General features: G+C 45.5%; 1 protein-coding gene across 3 annotated transcripts in view; it reads right to left on the bottom strand.

Annotated features, from left to right (window-relative positions):
- Window positions 1–1,550: 1,550 nt before the first annotated feature.
- The window catches only part of LOC133456320 (tyrosine-protein phosphatase non-receptor type 7-like), a 33,828-nt gene continuing 18,172 nt past the window's right edge, over window positions 1,551–17,206 (bottom strand). For all 3 annotated transcript variants that reach the window (XM_061734794.1, XM_061734793.1, XM_061734795.1), the window contains exons 2-11: window positions 15,813–15,974; window positions 15,080–15,260; window positions 14,234–14,318; window positions 13,520–13,599; window positions 7,420–7,557; window positions 7,151–7,342; window positions 6,629–6,825; window positions 3,711–3,824; window positions 3,558–3,642; window positions 1,551–2,105 (exon numbers count right to left, since the gene is read on the bottom strand). In XM_061734794.1, the coding sequence (XP_061590778.1) occupies window positions 2,028–2,105; window positions 3,558–3,642; window positions 3,711–3,824; window positions 6,629–6,825; window positions 7,151–7,342; window positions 7,420–7,557; window positions 13,520–13,599; window positions 14,234–14,318; window positions 15,080–15,260; window positions 15,813–15,919 (1,257 nt within the window). In that variant the 5' untranslated portion in view covers window positions 15,920–15,974 and the 3' untranslated portion in view covers window positions 1,551–2,027. The remainder of the gene's footprint in view (window positions 2,106–3,557; window positions 3,643–3,710; window positions 3,825–6,628; window positions 6,826–7,150; window positions 7,343–7,419; window positions 7,558–13,519; window positions 13,600–14,233; window positions 14,319–15,079; window positions 15,261–15,812; window positions 15,975–17,206) is intronic.

Genomic DNA, 17,206 nt, shown 5'->3' on the forward strand with positions numbered 1-17,206 from the left:
TGGTTTAAATGTGCTTTAAATGTGTTCTAAATGCATTGCCGTACATGAACATAAAGTATGAACTTTAATTTGCTCCTATATCTTAAAAAGACCAACTTTTGTGGTGGCTTAGTGGTTAGCACTGTTGCCTCACAGCAAGAAAGTTCCCGGTTTGACTCCCTGGCCCGACGGGGGTCTTTCTGTGTTGAGTTTGCATGTTCTCTCGGTGTTTTCTCCGGGTACTCCGGCTTCCTCCCACAGTCCAAAACATGCATAGTAGGTTAATTGATGATTCTAAATTGCTCATAGGTGTGAGTGTCTCTACTTGTTTGTTTGTCTATGTGGCCCTGTGATGGACTGGTGACCTTTCCAGGGTGAACTCCTGCCTCTCGCCTATAATGAGCTGGGATAGGCTCCAGCAGACCCCTGTGACCCTGCAAAGGACAAAGCAGGTATAGAAAATGGATGGATGGATGTGGTCAGTGCAGCAACGCCTGCTGATCACATCTGTGACAGGATGGACGGGCAGACAACTAATATTACAGAATGAATGTAAGGTAACGTTAGTTAGCTGTCTTGTGGTAACTGAGTACCAGCCATCCAGCTTCCGGGTTGAGGCTCATGCAAAACAAAGATCTGTTGCAGTTCCCTGACTGGCCGCTAGAGGCCGCAAAATTAAGTTTATCCACACCGACTCCCACCCTTAAATGTTCAGAAATAAATATATTTACAGTGTGGTTAAAATAAAATCAAAGTTTTGGGTTCAATCATTTGATTTCACACCCATGGCAACTCTGAGGGGGGTGAATTATTTTATACCACGCCAGGAGTTTATATAAAGCATTAAATGTATTTCTAATCTGATTGATTGACATTTGGCTCTGCCAATGGCTAGCCGTTATCACTTCCTCACCATGATGCTACCATACTTAGCGAATCAACCAGCCGTTTGTATAAACCAGCGTGGGCTAACTAGCAATTTTTGATTCTGCTGGCGAGTCCACGCGTTAAACGGTTTATCCCGCTGGAAACGTCCTATGGCAGATCTGCAGATATTCAGACGGGCTTCGGCTGAAGGAGCTGGCAGCAAAGCTAACTTTGATTGACCCGCGGTGTGGACATGGTCCCATCTGCTTCTTGTGGAACAAGGCTGAGCCACACACGGAGAAAAAGGGACTTCAGAACCAATTTTCAGAAACCAACAGGTCACGTGACCTCATGCTTTGTCCATTGTTTTATTCAGCCTGTGGTGGGAAGTGAAGCAACGGCGTAACAAACCGCTTGGCCCAACAGTTCTGCCACTAATGGACAGAGGGTCACGTGACCCATTTGTCTGCATCCAGAACCTCGTGGTCATCCCCATGACGACCACGAGGTCCTGGATGTGATGGCACAGTGGTTCCCAGTAAACCCTTTGGTCCACGTAGACGGCATCTGTTTTGCCTTGTCGCTGGTTATTTGTACCGTCCATGATGTTTCAGAGTCGCATTTATTATATTTATTATCCATTATTTTCTTCGCCAGTGAAGCCATCATGTTGGGACTCGTAAAGTGGATTAAACATCTCCATGTTGGCGTCATTTTAATCATCTTTATTCAAAATGAAAAGGTGCAAAAATGAAGGTTCTGAAAACATTCTGAAGCAGCTTCTGTCTTCTGAGAAACGTTGGATTCCACCGTCGATCACGGGCGAGGTGTGTGATGTGGAGCTCGGCCACCGTCATCGTAACAACGCATGAATAATGAGCAAACATCACAACTAAGACCACAACATTCCTGTTTTATTTCATTACCTCGTCCCAGATTCAGTTCTCCGAGTTTCAGTTCAGGAAGAACCCGTTGGTTCTGTCTCCAACACGTTCAGTGGAGTCGGTTCAGAACATCCGGCCCTGGTTCTGGTGCGCGACCCCAATTCTGCTGGTCCCCCTTGCTCCTCTGGGTTCTGCTGCTGGTGTCCACCTGGTTGCCTTCAGGTTCTTCTGAGTGCTGTCCCGCTTCTCCCATGTTGCACGTCTTCCCCCTGAGTTCTTTAAGGACCCTGCTTTTCATCAGTTGTTCCGGTTCTGCAGCTGCAGGTTCTGTAGCTGTATGCTAACCTGGTCCCCCAGGTTCTGCTGGTTCTGGTTCTGATCGTGAAGGAGAAAAAACACAATTGTTTTTATTTATAATTGTTTACACAGCTGGTATCAACATGTTTTACAACAGTTTTACTGAGGACAGGGACTGATTGATTGGTTGGTTGGTTGGTTGAATTATTGATTGATTGATTTTTGGTTGATTATTTGATTGGTTGGTTGGTTGGTTGGTCGGTCGATCAATTGATTGATCATTTGAATTTTAGCGGAAGCAGCTGTTTCACCAAGGTCGGGGCTGGGCACCTAGAGGAGCATTCTCAATGAAGGATCGTCAACAGTTCAGATACACGACTGGGTATCAGGGGAACATCTCAGAGAGGAGGAGAGGAATACGTAAAGATGGGCTGCGGGTCGCCGAACGGAGACAAACATCAGTTTCAGAACAACGTTCGCCAGTGTAATGATGAGGCATTAGAACATCTGCCCACCAAACACGCATGTATGCATAGTGTTGCTGAAACGTTAAGAGAATGTGGAGGAATCTCTTAAATATCTGGACGACCCGTTGTTTTCTTCCTCTCTGCTCGGAGTGGGTGTCAGAATAACAGAGGACAGGATCTGATCTGTACCTGAGCTAAATGGTTTCATAAGTTTCAACTGGACTCTGTTGGTATTAAGTGGGTCATCAGAACATGATTTGGACTGAAGAGCTTTGAGAGGACTTCTGCTGTGAACTGGAATGAACGGCCTCGCACAGATGCAGCTGAACGCTTTAGTCGCATGTGAGCATGACGCCGGAATGCTGCCGATCATCACCATGGATCCAGACTAAGGATAAGAGGGTCAGGGATAGCCTCAATCTCTGACGGTCTTGGGTTGCATTCGCGTCGATGGCGCGGGCAGCCTCCACATCTGGAAAGACGCCATCAATGCTGAAACGTACACGGAGGCTTCGGAGCAACAACTGCTTCCATCCAGAATACCGAGACCTTGCACACTTCAGCAAGACAATGCTGAACCCCAATCACCACAACAGCGGGGCTCGCAGGAGGAGGGTCCAGGTGCTGAACTGGTCCGCCAGCAGTCCAGATCTCTCACCAACAGAAAACATCTGGAATGAAGGTCCAGGATCCTGCATCAGACGAGAGTGGGACACCTCTGCTCCCCTCGAAGTCCAGCAGCTGGTCTCCTCACTTCCAGGTGTTTATGGACCGTTGCTAGGGCAACAGGGGATGCTACACAGCGGTGAACCCCGGCCTGCTCTGACCTTTGGGACCAGATTTTTTTCTTGCGATAATGCATTAACTTAATATTTCTCAACATTTTACAGAACAAAACTGAGCCATTTGAGCATAAATGTAAACAAGTTAAATGACGTTAATTCTGATTGGTTGAGTGTATTTGGAGTTCAGGTTTCACTGCCCCCCCAGACACACACCTTCCTGCTGAGGGTTCCAGGTTCTGATCAGCTGCAAACATGGATTAACACGCTACACACGGTACCTGGTTGTGCTGCAGCTGGCTGCTGTACTGGGCCAGAGTGGAGTACAGGAACTGGTACTGCTCCGTGGTCTGGATCATGCCCCCCCTGCGCAGGACGAAGCGGGTCAGACTTGTTGGAAACAACGTGGTGAAGCAGGACAGGAGAGAACCCACCTGTCGAGTCGCAGCTGACAGACCGCCTCCAGGATGTCGACCTGAGCGCTGTCTCTGAGCTGCTGACATCCGATACTGCTGGCGATGAAACAGCCCGTCCTCCCGATACCGGCGCTGAGCAGAATAACAGAGAGGAGACATCTCAGACCCAAAGCTGGAAACCAGTGCAGATTTCCCCCCCGATTTCCCCCACCGATGGGACAAAGACAAAGTGAAATTTGATCTTTGGATTCAGTTAGACTGAATTGGATAATGAATCGGCATCGTGGTTGTGGGTGTATCCGTGTCTCGTTATCCGTGTCTGGTTCAGTTCTCTTCAGGTTTGGTTTCCTGGAGATCTTCCTGTGTTTTATTATTTTGAAAGCACCATTCTTGGTGTGGGACTTCCTCTTTCCTCCCGTAACATACTGTATGGGCCACTTCTCAGTTCCAGGTGCTCCAAGTTTGGACTTGGTAGTTTGCATTTGGCTAGCAGGACCCAGATAAATGTACCTGGGAGGACGGGAGGATGCATGTCAGTCCTTCCTCAGGTGTACTGTACCTGACGACACCACAGCTCTGCTAGCAGGCTAACACATATTCAAAACTAGTGTGTAAAATAAACTTATAAAGGTGTGTTTCATGGATTAATGGATACGGTTATGTATTTCAGCTGTTATAATAAAGTTGAGTGTAAGAAACAAAATATAAATGTGAGAGGAAATCGAAAAATAGGTTAAATGTTGATAACGTAACTACTAATCTGAACTATTCTAGTATTAAAACACCTTTAAAATACTTTATGTTACACAAAAACAAAGTTGTTTCTTGTATTGTTTCTGCTTGACATGTGTAATGCATTGTGGAATATTTTGCTGTCTCCATGGGAGGCATCCGGTGGATGCAATGGGCAGAGGAAGAACTGAGGGGGTCTGGACTGGACTGGTCTGGATTCAGACTGAACTGGATTCAGACTCTGAACTGGAGCAGATGGAGGATGTTTAACGGGAACGGGAGAAGGTTCCTGTCGGACGTTTTGTCAGGACGGGTTCCTGCACAAAATCGTTTCCTTGTAAAAGTTCATTCACTTAACTGTTATTTGTTTGTTAAAGAGCATATTGCAGGTTGGAGACCCCTGTGAATCAATGTGTAGGAAAATAATGTAGGAACTGAATTTTCATTGAAATACGCATAAATATATACTACAGTGACCTCCGGAGTTGTTTTTGTGAGAGTATTTTACTTCCGCATCTGAAAAAGTTGAACCGGACGTGACATGGCATAGGGGAGCGCGGTGAATTCAACAATAGGAAAAATAATGGATCTTAATGTTATTTGTGACACTGAAGAGGTTGTGAATGTGTATTCACACCAATATGACGGGCCACAGCCTTATAATTACGAACCCGTTAGTCCCCCCACGTTCTTTTGATTGACAGCTGAAACTCGCTTTTTAAAAGGCTGATTTATGGGTCCGCGTTACACCAACGCAGACCCTACGGCGTAGGTTACGCGGCGACGCACAGAACGCTGCGTGCGCCGCGTACCCTACACCGTAGACTACGCCGTCGATTTTACGCGGAACCATAAATCCGCCTTTATTCACTGCAGCACCCGCCCGTGCTCCTGAAAGAAACTCTGAAAATAACTCCTTAAAAACGGGTGAGTACTTGTAATCTGTCTATGTTTGTACTTTCTAAACAGAAAACAGGCTTATTATCTTCTCTTTTTTTTTAAAAGCATCCGAAATAGCCGGGTATTTTTAAAACCGAATACTTCCCCCCCTTCGTTTATAAAATAATTTGTATCCACATTACATCATTATTAAAAAACATTAAAAAAAAAAAAAACCTTCCACACAGAACCGAAGATCTGCGTTTTCGACCACTTTCATAAGCACAGACCTGTAGATCATCTGGTCTTCCGGACTCCGGGCCGCCTCCGCGGCGCAGTTACCCCGGGATCCGCGCCTCCTCCTCGGGTAACGAGCTGGAGTTTCCCCGTGTCCGCCACGGAGCTGCCGCGTTAATCGACACAGCCCTGCTGCAGCCCTGCTGCGCAGCTTTCCCGGGAGCCGCGTCTCATTCTCGGGTAACGAGCTCGACTCCCCACGTGTCAGATCCATGGTCCCACCACGGAGCTGCCGCGTTAATCGACGCAGCCCAGCTGCAGCCCTGCTGCGCGTCGCCGAGTACCCTACGGCGTAGGCTCCGCGTCGGTGTAACGGTGTCAAGAGCAGAGACCATTTATTTAATAAATAGCTTGGAGAACAGATGGTGGATCATCTGTAGTTCTGTAGTAAACAAAGGTCGCACGTTAGACGTCAGACTCAGAGCAGATTTGTTGTTGTTTTGGAGCATAATGTGACGTTCGAAAACGCAAAACTCCGGTTGTCTCTGTTTACACCAGGTCTACACGCATCTACATAAACGGAGTTTTCAAAAATCTTCCCTTTGCCCGGAGTTTTTTTAAACATTCGTTTATTTGCGTTTTCATGTGGATGACAGGTCCAAACGTAGGAAAATATCTTGGGTTTAGCAGATACCCGGCTACGTGTGTACGGGGTCTGGGCATACAGATGGGGCAGCTGTGGAGACTGCTCCCTGGTGTGACGTCATATGACGCTGTGTTCGAAAAAAAAAGCGTTTGTACGAGCTTGGCTAAAATCAGCCACTTTTTCCTCTGAATAAGTGCCCTTATGTCTTGTAAAACATATTAAATCCTACATTAACTTCTCACATAGTCATTTTCACATAAGGTCAGGTATCATTTTTGAAAAAATTCTAACCTGCAATATGCTCTTTAATAGGTGTTTGTGCTTGGAGTGTTTCTGAGGGTTGTTTAGGGCCACCAAACTCCTGAAACCGGCCCTGGTGGTTTTACTCTTCAGTTAATTAGAGATTTGAATGAAAGTAATGAACATGTGCAGCTGCACCAACCTGCAGTGGACGACAACTGGTCCAGGACCTTGACTGGTGCATGTGATTGGTTGAAACCTGGACTGCGATTCAAGGAGGCTCCTGTACAGCTCCACCTCCTCCACCAGTCTCAGCAGAGGAGCGGTGCATTGTGGGATGTGGTGGTCGGGCCAAGAGGTAAACCAGTAGTGTCTGACCGGACGCCGCTCTGACTGCAGCTGCACACAAACACAAAAAGGAACCTTCAGAGGATCGGTTGTGACATCACAGATCAGCGTCCCCAGCAGCATCATACAGTTCTGAGATTTACTGTTCCAACAGTTCGGACTGAACTGTGGCTCTGAAACGTTTATGAACAGATGAAAGAGGCAAACGTCCTTGGGTCCATGCTGTCTGTAAAGGTGGGCTGGGTTTGATAGAAGTCAGAAATACTGTACATCTGTAAGAGGCTATAAAATGTCAAAGGGGCATCTAATCCGACAGACGAGGTAGGATGGAGTGGTCAAAGATAATGAGGTCAAGGACGGAAACGGAGCGGACTACCTGGATCTCCATGTCAGAAACGGTAAAACCATCTTTCTCCTGGCTGTCCTTCACTGTGATGAAGAACCTGCCGAAGACGCTCTTCCCTCCTTCATCTTCCCTGCTCCAGCCCTGCTCCGCCTCCTCGTGGTCCTCCTCCTCCTCCTCCTTCACCTGCTCCTTCCCCGGCTGCGGCCAGTACGGTTCACATTTCTGGAACAAAAACTCTGGCGTTGGAGGACAAAAGAAACTCTTCTTCATCAGTATCTTCCTGCTGTGTGGCTCCTCACCTCGTTGTTCTCCTTCAGTCTGGTAACCATGACGATGATGCTGCTCTTCTCCTGCCAGACCATGTCCCAGAAGTCCCCGACGGTGTGCAGCATGGGCCCCTGGGTGGCGATGTAGGCCCGCGCAGCTCCTTTATAACCCTGCAGGACCGAACAACGATCAGACATCAAAGCTGTGGATGAGCTAACGCCGCAGGATGGAGAGAACGGAGAGGATGGGCGAGAGACGGGCAGGAGGGGCGTGGTTTTTAGGTTTTTGTTTGCCACTTCCTGTTTTCTCTTCGAATGACTTTGTCCTTGTCCAGGTTTATATTTTCCTCCACACCTGATGAAACAGACTGCCGCGCCCTGGGAAAGTGGATTTACAGCATTTGTCGGATCTCTGACCACAGACACGTTTCTACAAGACTTGAGCGACTTGTCAGAAACAAATGTACAGTTTTGGTTGGAGTCATTCCTAACAGAGAGGGTTTTTAGCCTATAGACACTGGTGTACCTCTCCTGCAGCACCTCTCAGTTGTGGTGTACCTCAGGGCTCCATTTTTTGGGCCCGTTGCTATTTTTACTTTACATATTGCCTTTGGGGTGTTTTCAGGGAACACAATCGCCTTCTACTGTTTTACCCATTAAATTAAACATCTCAAAACTTTCATCTGAAGAAATATTTGCTAACCTTGAGCTGCCACAGTCTTCTGTTACTGCTGTCAGCAGAAACTATCCAAAGTAACTTTGAACCCCATTCCGGTCGTCTCTTGCGATATCTGCATATCATTTTGTCACACAGATCTACAGTGGACATCCAGAGCCGGATTAAATAAATGGACTACACTAGGCAGACTGTGATTTTTGGGCCCCCCTCCATCGATGTTATTTATGAAATCTTAAAACTTACCAAAGTTACTAATAAAACTTAATTCACATTTTACATAGCATAGTCATAGTCAAGTTGGTTCTTTGTATTCCAAAATAAGTCATGTGTTGTATATTAAACAGTCTATCAGACTATTTTTAGATTTTTATTATTTATACGTTATTACAACGCTCTATTAAATGCTATTAAATTATCCTTATCTTATCGATTGTGAGCATTTTGCAGAAAATCTTAATTAAATGTGTTGATTAAATTGAATAGTTAAATAATAAGTCAAATCTACAAAGACCAATAAAATTTGCAGTAAGACAAAGTGTGCTGTAGTATGTATGTGTGTATGTGTATATGTGTGTATGTGTATGCGTATGCAGAGCCGTTTGGGAGATTTGCGAGGCCCTGTGTGAAATGGCCATGGGGGCCCTCGCGCGCTCGCTACGCTCACGCGCGCGAAATTTTTGGGTTTTTCGGGTCGGATCGGGTGTCTATATACGCAATTTTAATTCTCCAATTAGCAAAATACTGGATACCTTCCCCTGCCTCGTCATCATCATCTGGGCTTACCTCGACGCGGGGCCCCATGGCTGCTTGAGACCCGGGCGGATCGGTGTTTTTTTGTAACAAATTTATCAAACGTGGCTTTCAGAGAGGCATTAAACTCTTCCATTTTCTTTAGTTTTTTTCTTTTTTCATCCCCTGATGGAAATTTCCTGAATCTTTCTCGTTCTCTGGACATTGTGTGACAGTTTGTTCCAACTCCACCCGTCTGGATCAGAGCAGCTTGTGTCTGCGCTTGGTCTGATCAGTTGTATTGAACAACAGACACGCGTCATCATTGCACATATATTTATTGATATGCACAGACTAGTACACATTTAGGTCTGTAATGGAACGTGACTGTTGATATTTATAAGGGAAAAAACGAAAAAAAACGAAAAAAAAAAAAACCAAATTGGGCGAAAAAAAAAAAAACGGCCCATAGCACCAGGCCCCTTGGGGCGCGAGGGAGGCCCCTTGGGGCGTGAGGCCCTGTGCGGTCGCACGGTTCGCACATCCCTTGCGTATGTATGCGTATATATATATGTATGTATACTAAATATAGTAATAATGCACATATATATATCACTTAGGTTTTTACCGGCATGTTATCAACCATTAATATGTGTGCAGACACATATCCGGGCCCTAGGCACATGCCTACTTTGCCTTTGCGTTAATCCGGCTCTGTGGACATCATGACAGAAGTGTTTCCGTTACATCAGAAGCATATTACTCCCCCGTATTTCACATCAAGGCTACTGGGTTTCTTCCAACTTTGCTTTTTTATAGAAATGAATAAATATGGGGGCACGGTGGCGGTAGTGGTAGTGGTAGTGCAGCCGTCTCACAGCAAGAAGGTCCTGGGTTCGATTCCCGCCGGGGACGCTGTGGGCGCTGAAGTGCGTGTTAGTTCCCCCATGACTTCAGTGCCCACACCCTGGGTGGGGTTGGCGAAAAGATCTTTCTGTGTGGAGTTTGCATGTTCTCCCCGTGTTCCCTTGGTAGCTAATGGGAGCTACCCTCACAAAAACATGCAACATTCCTGGGCTATACATGCCCCCTCTGGCCAACCGGGGCGCCAGATGGGGTGGGGAGGATCCGGCTGGAATAACGTGATCCTTCCACGCGCTACGTCCGGCCGGAGAAACCCCACCCTGTCTGGTGAAAAGAAGCGGTCCATCTCTCCTCAGGATAAGAAGGAGACCTGAGCTCAGTGTAGGGCCCTCCCTGGGTTGGCAGAGGGGAGCAATGCCCAGGACTGTCTAGGTATGAGCACTGGGTGATGAAATGGGTAAAAAATCGGGGATAAAAAAAAAAAAAAAAAAAAAAAAAGAAATGAATAAATATGAAGATCAAACTAAAGTGAATGATGTCATATAGCAGGTGTATTTGACAGGCGAAGACATATCCAAACATAAGTGGGCAAAAGTCAGCTATACTTCCTTTAAACATGGTTAAGTGTCATGGTTATTACCAAACATAGGGGCTATTCCTTTGATGTCACTTTCATGACAGAAGCCAACAATTTAGTGTTTTGAGTGTTCTCCATGGACTCTAGAAAAACTGGACAACCCCCCCGTGATGTCATCAGCATACTTCCACATGGAAGCTTCCTGAAATGAGCCGTTGTGGCTCTTTCATCGAACATTTGTAATAGCGCCTCCTTTTTTCTCAGGATCTTTTATGTTTTAAATATTTTGCTGCCCTTTACTAACTTAACTTGTTTTGATATTGTACATTTTCATCTTCAAGTAGTTTTTAAATGTGTTATACAAATAAATTAGACCTAATTATTATTCCCTAAGACCAAAAGGTAGCCTGGTTCCTCTGATATGACTTGAGTCTCCAGGGCTGACGGATGCAGAGGAAACTGCCTCTGACGACTCTTGAGTGCCAACGCTGGTGAAGGTCTATTGTTGGTTTCAGAGTAAAAGCTTATGATCCCAGATGTGATCAGCAATTCTAGAGCAACCGTAGTTGTTTTTAATAGTGGCTCCTGCATGAGTCGCTGTATAAAGCCCTGCCGTACTGTGATTGGCCGACTGAATATGGCTGGACAGGAAAGACAACACCAGCTCCTCCTTTAGACATGAAGTATAAACCACTCTTGCCAAAAAAACGTAAAAGCCTAACCCGTAACAGAGGCCCACCCGGACCCGGACATCCCCCGACCTTTGCGGCTAAACTCTTCCTCATGATTTGAAAACCGCATGTTCATATCTAAAACTGCGAAGATCAGCAACGGTAACTTGGTTTAAGCTAGTCCCTGGCCAGGTGTGTCATGTGGTTTCATGTGGTGCTCCCTTGTGGCTGCAGCTGCACTCATGGTTATTGTTGCCTGATCAGGACCTCAGATCTGAGACCTGCAGAAAGAAGATATGAAGATATGAAGGGGTCACAGGTCTCTGGTCTCCAGGTTCTGATGCACCCATGAACCAGTCCAGTCCCGAGATCTTTTGCACCACATGGTGGAGGAGTCGGGGGGGTGATTCAGCATCTTTGTAGATCGCTGATTGTTTCAGAATTCATGAGAACAAAATAATGATTCTCCGCTAATAAAAACATCATGAACGCTGTCGTCCTGAGTTCTCGCCTCCTCTGACTGCTCCTCCTTCATATTTCTCAGGTTGATAAACTGATGAAGGATGAGTCACTGCATTACAAGAAAGCCACAACTTCATCACATCCCCTCCACTTTCTGAAACCACCCCACACCTTTGACCTCATAAGACAGGATGTGGATGACTAAGAGTTTTTTCTTCTCAAATAACAAGTTACTAAACATCCAATCAGGACACGTCACTTTCTGCAGTTCTCTGAACAGGTGAACAGAAGCATGGAGCAGGTGTTCCAGAAGCTCACGCACACACATACACACACGCATGCATGCACGCACGCACGCACACACACACACACACACACACACACACACACACACACACACACACACGCATGCACGCACACACACACACACACACACACACACATACACACACGCACGCATGCACACACACTGCTGAGACAGCAGAAGGATGCGTGGGCAGTAACGGGGGGTGACATGTCACTTCCCTCCTCACTTCCTGTGGGTTTCCTGGTTGTCAGACACTCACACTCACAAAACCAACAGCTCCTGTTTGTGACACACACACACACACACACACACACACACACACACACACACACACACACACACACACACACTGATTGATAACACCATCACACTCCAGAAGAAAACATATTTTGTTCGTTGTCTCCAAACTCGGTTAAGTGGAATTAAAAGGAAACAAAATATGAGTTGTTATTTTTTTTCTCTTCTTTCATAAACAAGTCAACTGTTCTTGATTTTAGTCATGTAGAGAAGATGCATGACAGAACCTGTTTTTCGCCCCTCTTTTCCAGAACTGAACCAAATGTTCCACACGTGCACAAGTAGACTTCTGGAGTCAGTTTGGTTCACTGAGCGTTCAACACTGCAAGCCCCCACATCGTCTCTCTGTCCCAGCTGGCATTTTGGGAATAAACCTGAGTGTCTCTCAGCTGGAGTCCCCCAGGGATGATTGCCCGGACCTCTCGCCTCTGTTTCAGTTTAACGGATAAGTGTGACACAACCAACAGCTCAGTTTGTCAGCGCGACAGAAACCAACAACTCTGTAGGAAGTCTCTTCGCATGTTTCACTCTAAGAAGAGTGAAACATGCGAAGAGACTTCCTCATTCTGCAAGAAACAGGTCTTGGGTTACTATGGTGACAACCCCAATCTGTTATGAAAACATTAGAGACTCCATAGATTCTATGGGACCGACAGGCCTGGAAAACTGGAAGCTGGGATGTCTGTTTCCCCCCACATTGGCAACAGATGACTCAGTCCAAGCCCTAAATAACTGAAAAATGGGTGGGAAGAACCAACCTGGCAGCATCTTTGCTTGGAACAGAACCACCTTAATTCAGTTACAACAATCTATTTATTTCAACCTAGCTTAGATTGTGCTAACCTATGATGCTACCTGATTTTTTTGGTAGCAACATGTGACTTGCATGTGTATTACACTGGGTCACATCTGCCCCTCCCTGGACTCTGAAAATCCTCAACTCTCCATTCTGACCAACGTTTGGGTTGTTTTCTTCACTTTCTTTGAGAGTTTTTTGTATATTGTTAGCTGGAGATTGAAAAACTAAAAAGTTCCTACTGAATGCAGCGTAACACAGGAGATATCGCAGCAAAGGGCCGTACGTCCACACAATTCTATCCTACGTAAAAGTGTGTCGCATTTACTGACATTTAGTGCTCAAACCATCTGAAATGTAAAAAAAACTGCTTCTAAACCTGTACGCTAAACTACTAAGTGGAGGATGAAAAACTTCAAATTCAAAAACTTTTGTATGAATCTTTTCAGAAACATACCCGATGCTTAACCTGAGGCTTTGTTTTAGCAGCCGGGATGCTGGGAACCACAGTAGAAAAAATGACTCATTGTTTTTCATCCGCTGTAATCAAACTGAAAGTCTTTTCAGTAATTTTCAGAAACGCTTCGCACCTGCAGCCAGATGAAACTTTAGTTCTAGACCGAGATCAGTTTGCGGGTTTCAGCCAGTGTTTTTCAGCACGAGAACAAACATTAACCATCGTCTACACACACGTTAACTGTACTGGTTCCCCCTGAGAGGAATTAGACTGATATGAAGGCTGGACCCTGACCCTGACGTAGTTGGCATTGATGTAGCGGTCTGGACCCGGATCTTCCTCTTGGCTCCTCAGGATTACACGGCTTTCAGGATCTAAAAATAGTAAGAATAAAAAAAACAAACTTAGTGATAAACAAGTGGAAACAAGAACAGAGTGCTTCTGGGATCCGTGTGCGTCGCGGCCATTTGATTTGTGTTTCAGAATTAAGAAACGAGAAACATGAAATAACTCATATCCCGTTTTTTGTTTTGAAAACGTGAAAATGGAGAGCAACCCAATATCTAATTTAAAATGCTGTGTTCATGAATGGGAGCCGGGAATCAGGATACCATTGCCACCTTTCAGTGTTCAGTGGTCAAAGGTGTCCTTGATGCTCTTAAAGGTGGTGAATCAGCCCTGACTGATAAAAGCAGAAACTGTGGATCTGAAGCTGGTTTCAGCATCCTTCCACCGGCTGCAGCAGCCATAAAGCTTCTGTGCAAAACTAACAGCTACACGTCAGTGATACACTGGGAAATTACAGCACCTGGGAAACTTGTTACCCATGTTACAACTGGGCGTGAAAACTTCACCTGTATTTTAGTTTCCGACGTCCATTCATGAGCACAGTAGCTAAAATAATTTTCCTAATGAATCACTTTCCATTTGCTTTGCTCAATCTCACAGCAGGAATCAAACGGCCACGACGTGCACGGACCCTGAGAGAGAGGAGGGGTCGTCACTCACTCGGGAGGATGGTTTTGTATCGGTCTTTGATCGTGTGTCCTGGAGCGTCAAGCTCTGCAGAGGTCACGAAATTCGGGGGGATCTTCTGTTGAGGACAGAGGAACACCAGACGTCACAACAAACACCCATGTTACTGCGAGTTAAAACACTTTTCACATCTTTTCACTTACAATCACTTCTAGTTTGTGTAGTAAGAAGAAAAAGTGATAAAAGTCAATGTTCCCACAGGAGGGCAGGAGGGATGGAGCTCGTTTGGGCTGTACCCGGCAGTACCTCATAAGTAAAGGCGTGGCTGTCATTAAGGAGCCCCTCCCCCAAGACTAATTGAAGGGTGGAGGCCCCGATATTTCTAATCCAGGCGAGTGACGCCGAGCTCTTAATCTTCCACTATCAAGTCACGTCAAGAAGAGTCCATCAGTGGCTCAGGTGATATAGCGGGTTGTCCAACAATTGAAGGATTGGCGGTTGGCAACTGTTGTGCGTGCTTTCAATGTCCAGAAAAGTGCAATATAAATCTGATCTATTTTTATCATTGCAGTGACCCGGCATCTGGTCTGGATGGTTCCTGGAACCTCCCTGGAACCCAGACGGAAACCTAGGACATGTTGGAGAGCTTATATTTCTTGGCTGGTCTGGGAACACCTTGGTGTCATCCTCATGGAGGTGGTGGAGGTGGATGGGGAGAAGATCTGGACCTTTCTCCTTAAGCTGCTGAGTGTGGTTTAAACGTATTGCAGGTACATGAGCATAAAGTATGAACTTTAATTCTGTCTTTTTGTTTAATTTATTCTCCTGTCTGGTCTATTTAATGGAAAACCAGACCTGTGTGCTGATAAGGACGTGTACCTGGTACTCTGTGTTCAGTGTCTTCATGTCCGTAGCGGCTTCCTGCAGAGGGGCGTGACTCAAAGGCCGGGAGGATGTGTGGAGAAGCTGCAGCCACACCTCCTTAGGTGTGCTGATTTGGCAAACAGCTTCCACCCCCAGAGTGCTCACATCCAACTGGAGGGACAGGTTGGAGCCTCGCCTTCAAAATAAAAGCACATTAAAGGAAAGACTCCAAGAGGTGGTATTGCTTGATTAATTGTGGCATAGAGTTCCACCAGGTGCTAACCCCCAATATGAGTGTTTCCCAACCCTGATCCTCGGGGCACACGGTAGCCCTGCCTCAACACACCTGCCATACATTAGTGGGCCACTGGCTAACTTGTGTCGACCTCGATGACCAGCTGAGGAAGCAGCGTTGAGAAACACTTCCCTACATTACGTTAGAAAGTCCTGGAACATCTTATAGCCCTTTCCTGTTGTCGCTGGTTTAACCTGCAACTAACGGTTTGCACCACCTCAACTGCAAACGTCAGTCTAAGCACGTAGGTTAAACTGAAAATGTTGCAGTTGACAGATTTTGAAATTATGTTTTTAAACAAATAGGGAAAAAAAATGTAAAGAATGTATACAATTTCAAAAAAGGTGAAAGTGAATAATTATGTAGCTGTTTACCAAACTGCATTGCAGTTTGAGAGGATAATTCTGACATTTTAAATGTTTTGACTTGATATTTTCTGCGGTTAACACCCACCTCTCCTGGAGTCGGACTGAGGCTTTGCGAGAAGGTGTGGTCATGGGTGGGGGCGTCAGGGGCTCCTCAGCGGGGGGCGAGCTGGGTGGTTGTGCTGATGTGCTCATACTCAGTGTTTGTGGTTTCTGTGAACTGGTCTTAGCTGCTCACCTCGGCACCATGCTGCGGAAGGAAGAGAGCAGGCGTTCATCTCGGGGCTCTGACCAATCAGCAGCCACTACAGCACCTCTGCCAGTACTTTGGCTAGTAGCATTTCTTTTCTCACAAAATGTTGTATGCAGTATGCAAAACATATGTGGACAGTGTACCAAATCTGCAAAAAAGAACACAAGTACTGTACACAAGGAAACGTGCTGTCTCCCATCATGCAATGGGCCCCCACAACTGGAGCTGGCTGCACCGGTCAGACGACCCGTTATTGTCTTCCATGACTGCTTTACAGTCTCTTGGAAGGGCGCTGGACCTTTGAAAGATCCACTCAGAAAGGCGCCTCATTCTCTTGTTTTTTTTTATTTAATCAGGGATTGAATAAATCAGGGATAATCATTGGTAGCAAATGTAGGTTATAATTTCATTTGGCTTGTGTTTTCATTGTAGCATTTGCTCATATCCTCGAGCTTGATCACAACAAAAACTAATCAGGCTACAATTAAATTCTGTGCAAAACAACTTTAACTCAGAATTTTACACAAACGAAAGTTTTCATAATGCAAAAAACTCAATATATGATCAATAAAAAAACTAAAACATGTACTAAACAAGATTTAAAAAATACAGGAAGGGACATCAGACTCCCATGATGCCACACGTGTGTCACAGGAAGGCAGCGCAAACAATTTATATATAAAAAAGAACATTTCGGTTCTCATGGTTCATTTTTATCATTGTTTTGAAGAGCCGTTCAAAACAATCGATTGGTTCATGAACGTCACAAAACGCGGATCGGTGCAAACCGCTGCAAACTGCTACATGTGGATTATGTAGCATGTCGTTCTGAAAAAGACCCAAATCCCACTTCAGAGTCAGGAGTAAAATATTTTAATGAAGCAGCGTTAAAAAATACCACCAAAGATTAATGCCGGTATCTACAGGAAGAGGTTAGCATGAGCTATGAGAAAAGGTTAAGGAAAACACAAGTTATGGGAAAAAATTAGCACGAATTATGAGAAGAAGTTAGCAAAAAACTACTGAGGAGATACGAGTATGACACAAGTGGAGAAATTAGCACAAGCTATGAAAAGCTAGCAAGAGCAGGAGAAGTTAACATAAGCTGTGAGCGGAAGCACAAGATAGGAGATCAGGATCTTAGCACGAGCAGAAGGAAGAGAAGCTACTTGTGAAGCTAGCAGATCAACATGTTCTTTTTACATTCATTGAAGGATCAAATCAGAATC

Source organism: Cololabis saira, chromosome 12 (assembly GCF_033807715.1).
Source record: "Cololabis saira isolate AMF1-May2022 chromosome 12, fColSai1.1, whole genome shotgun sequence".
Lineage (NCBI taxonomy): Eukaryota > Metazoa > Chordata > Actinopteri > Beloniformes > Belonidae > Cololabis > Cololabis saira.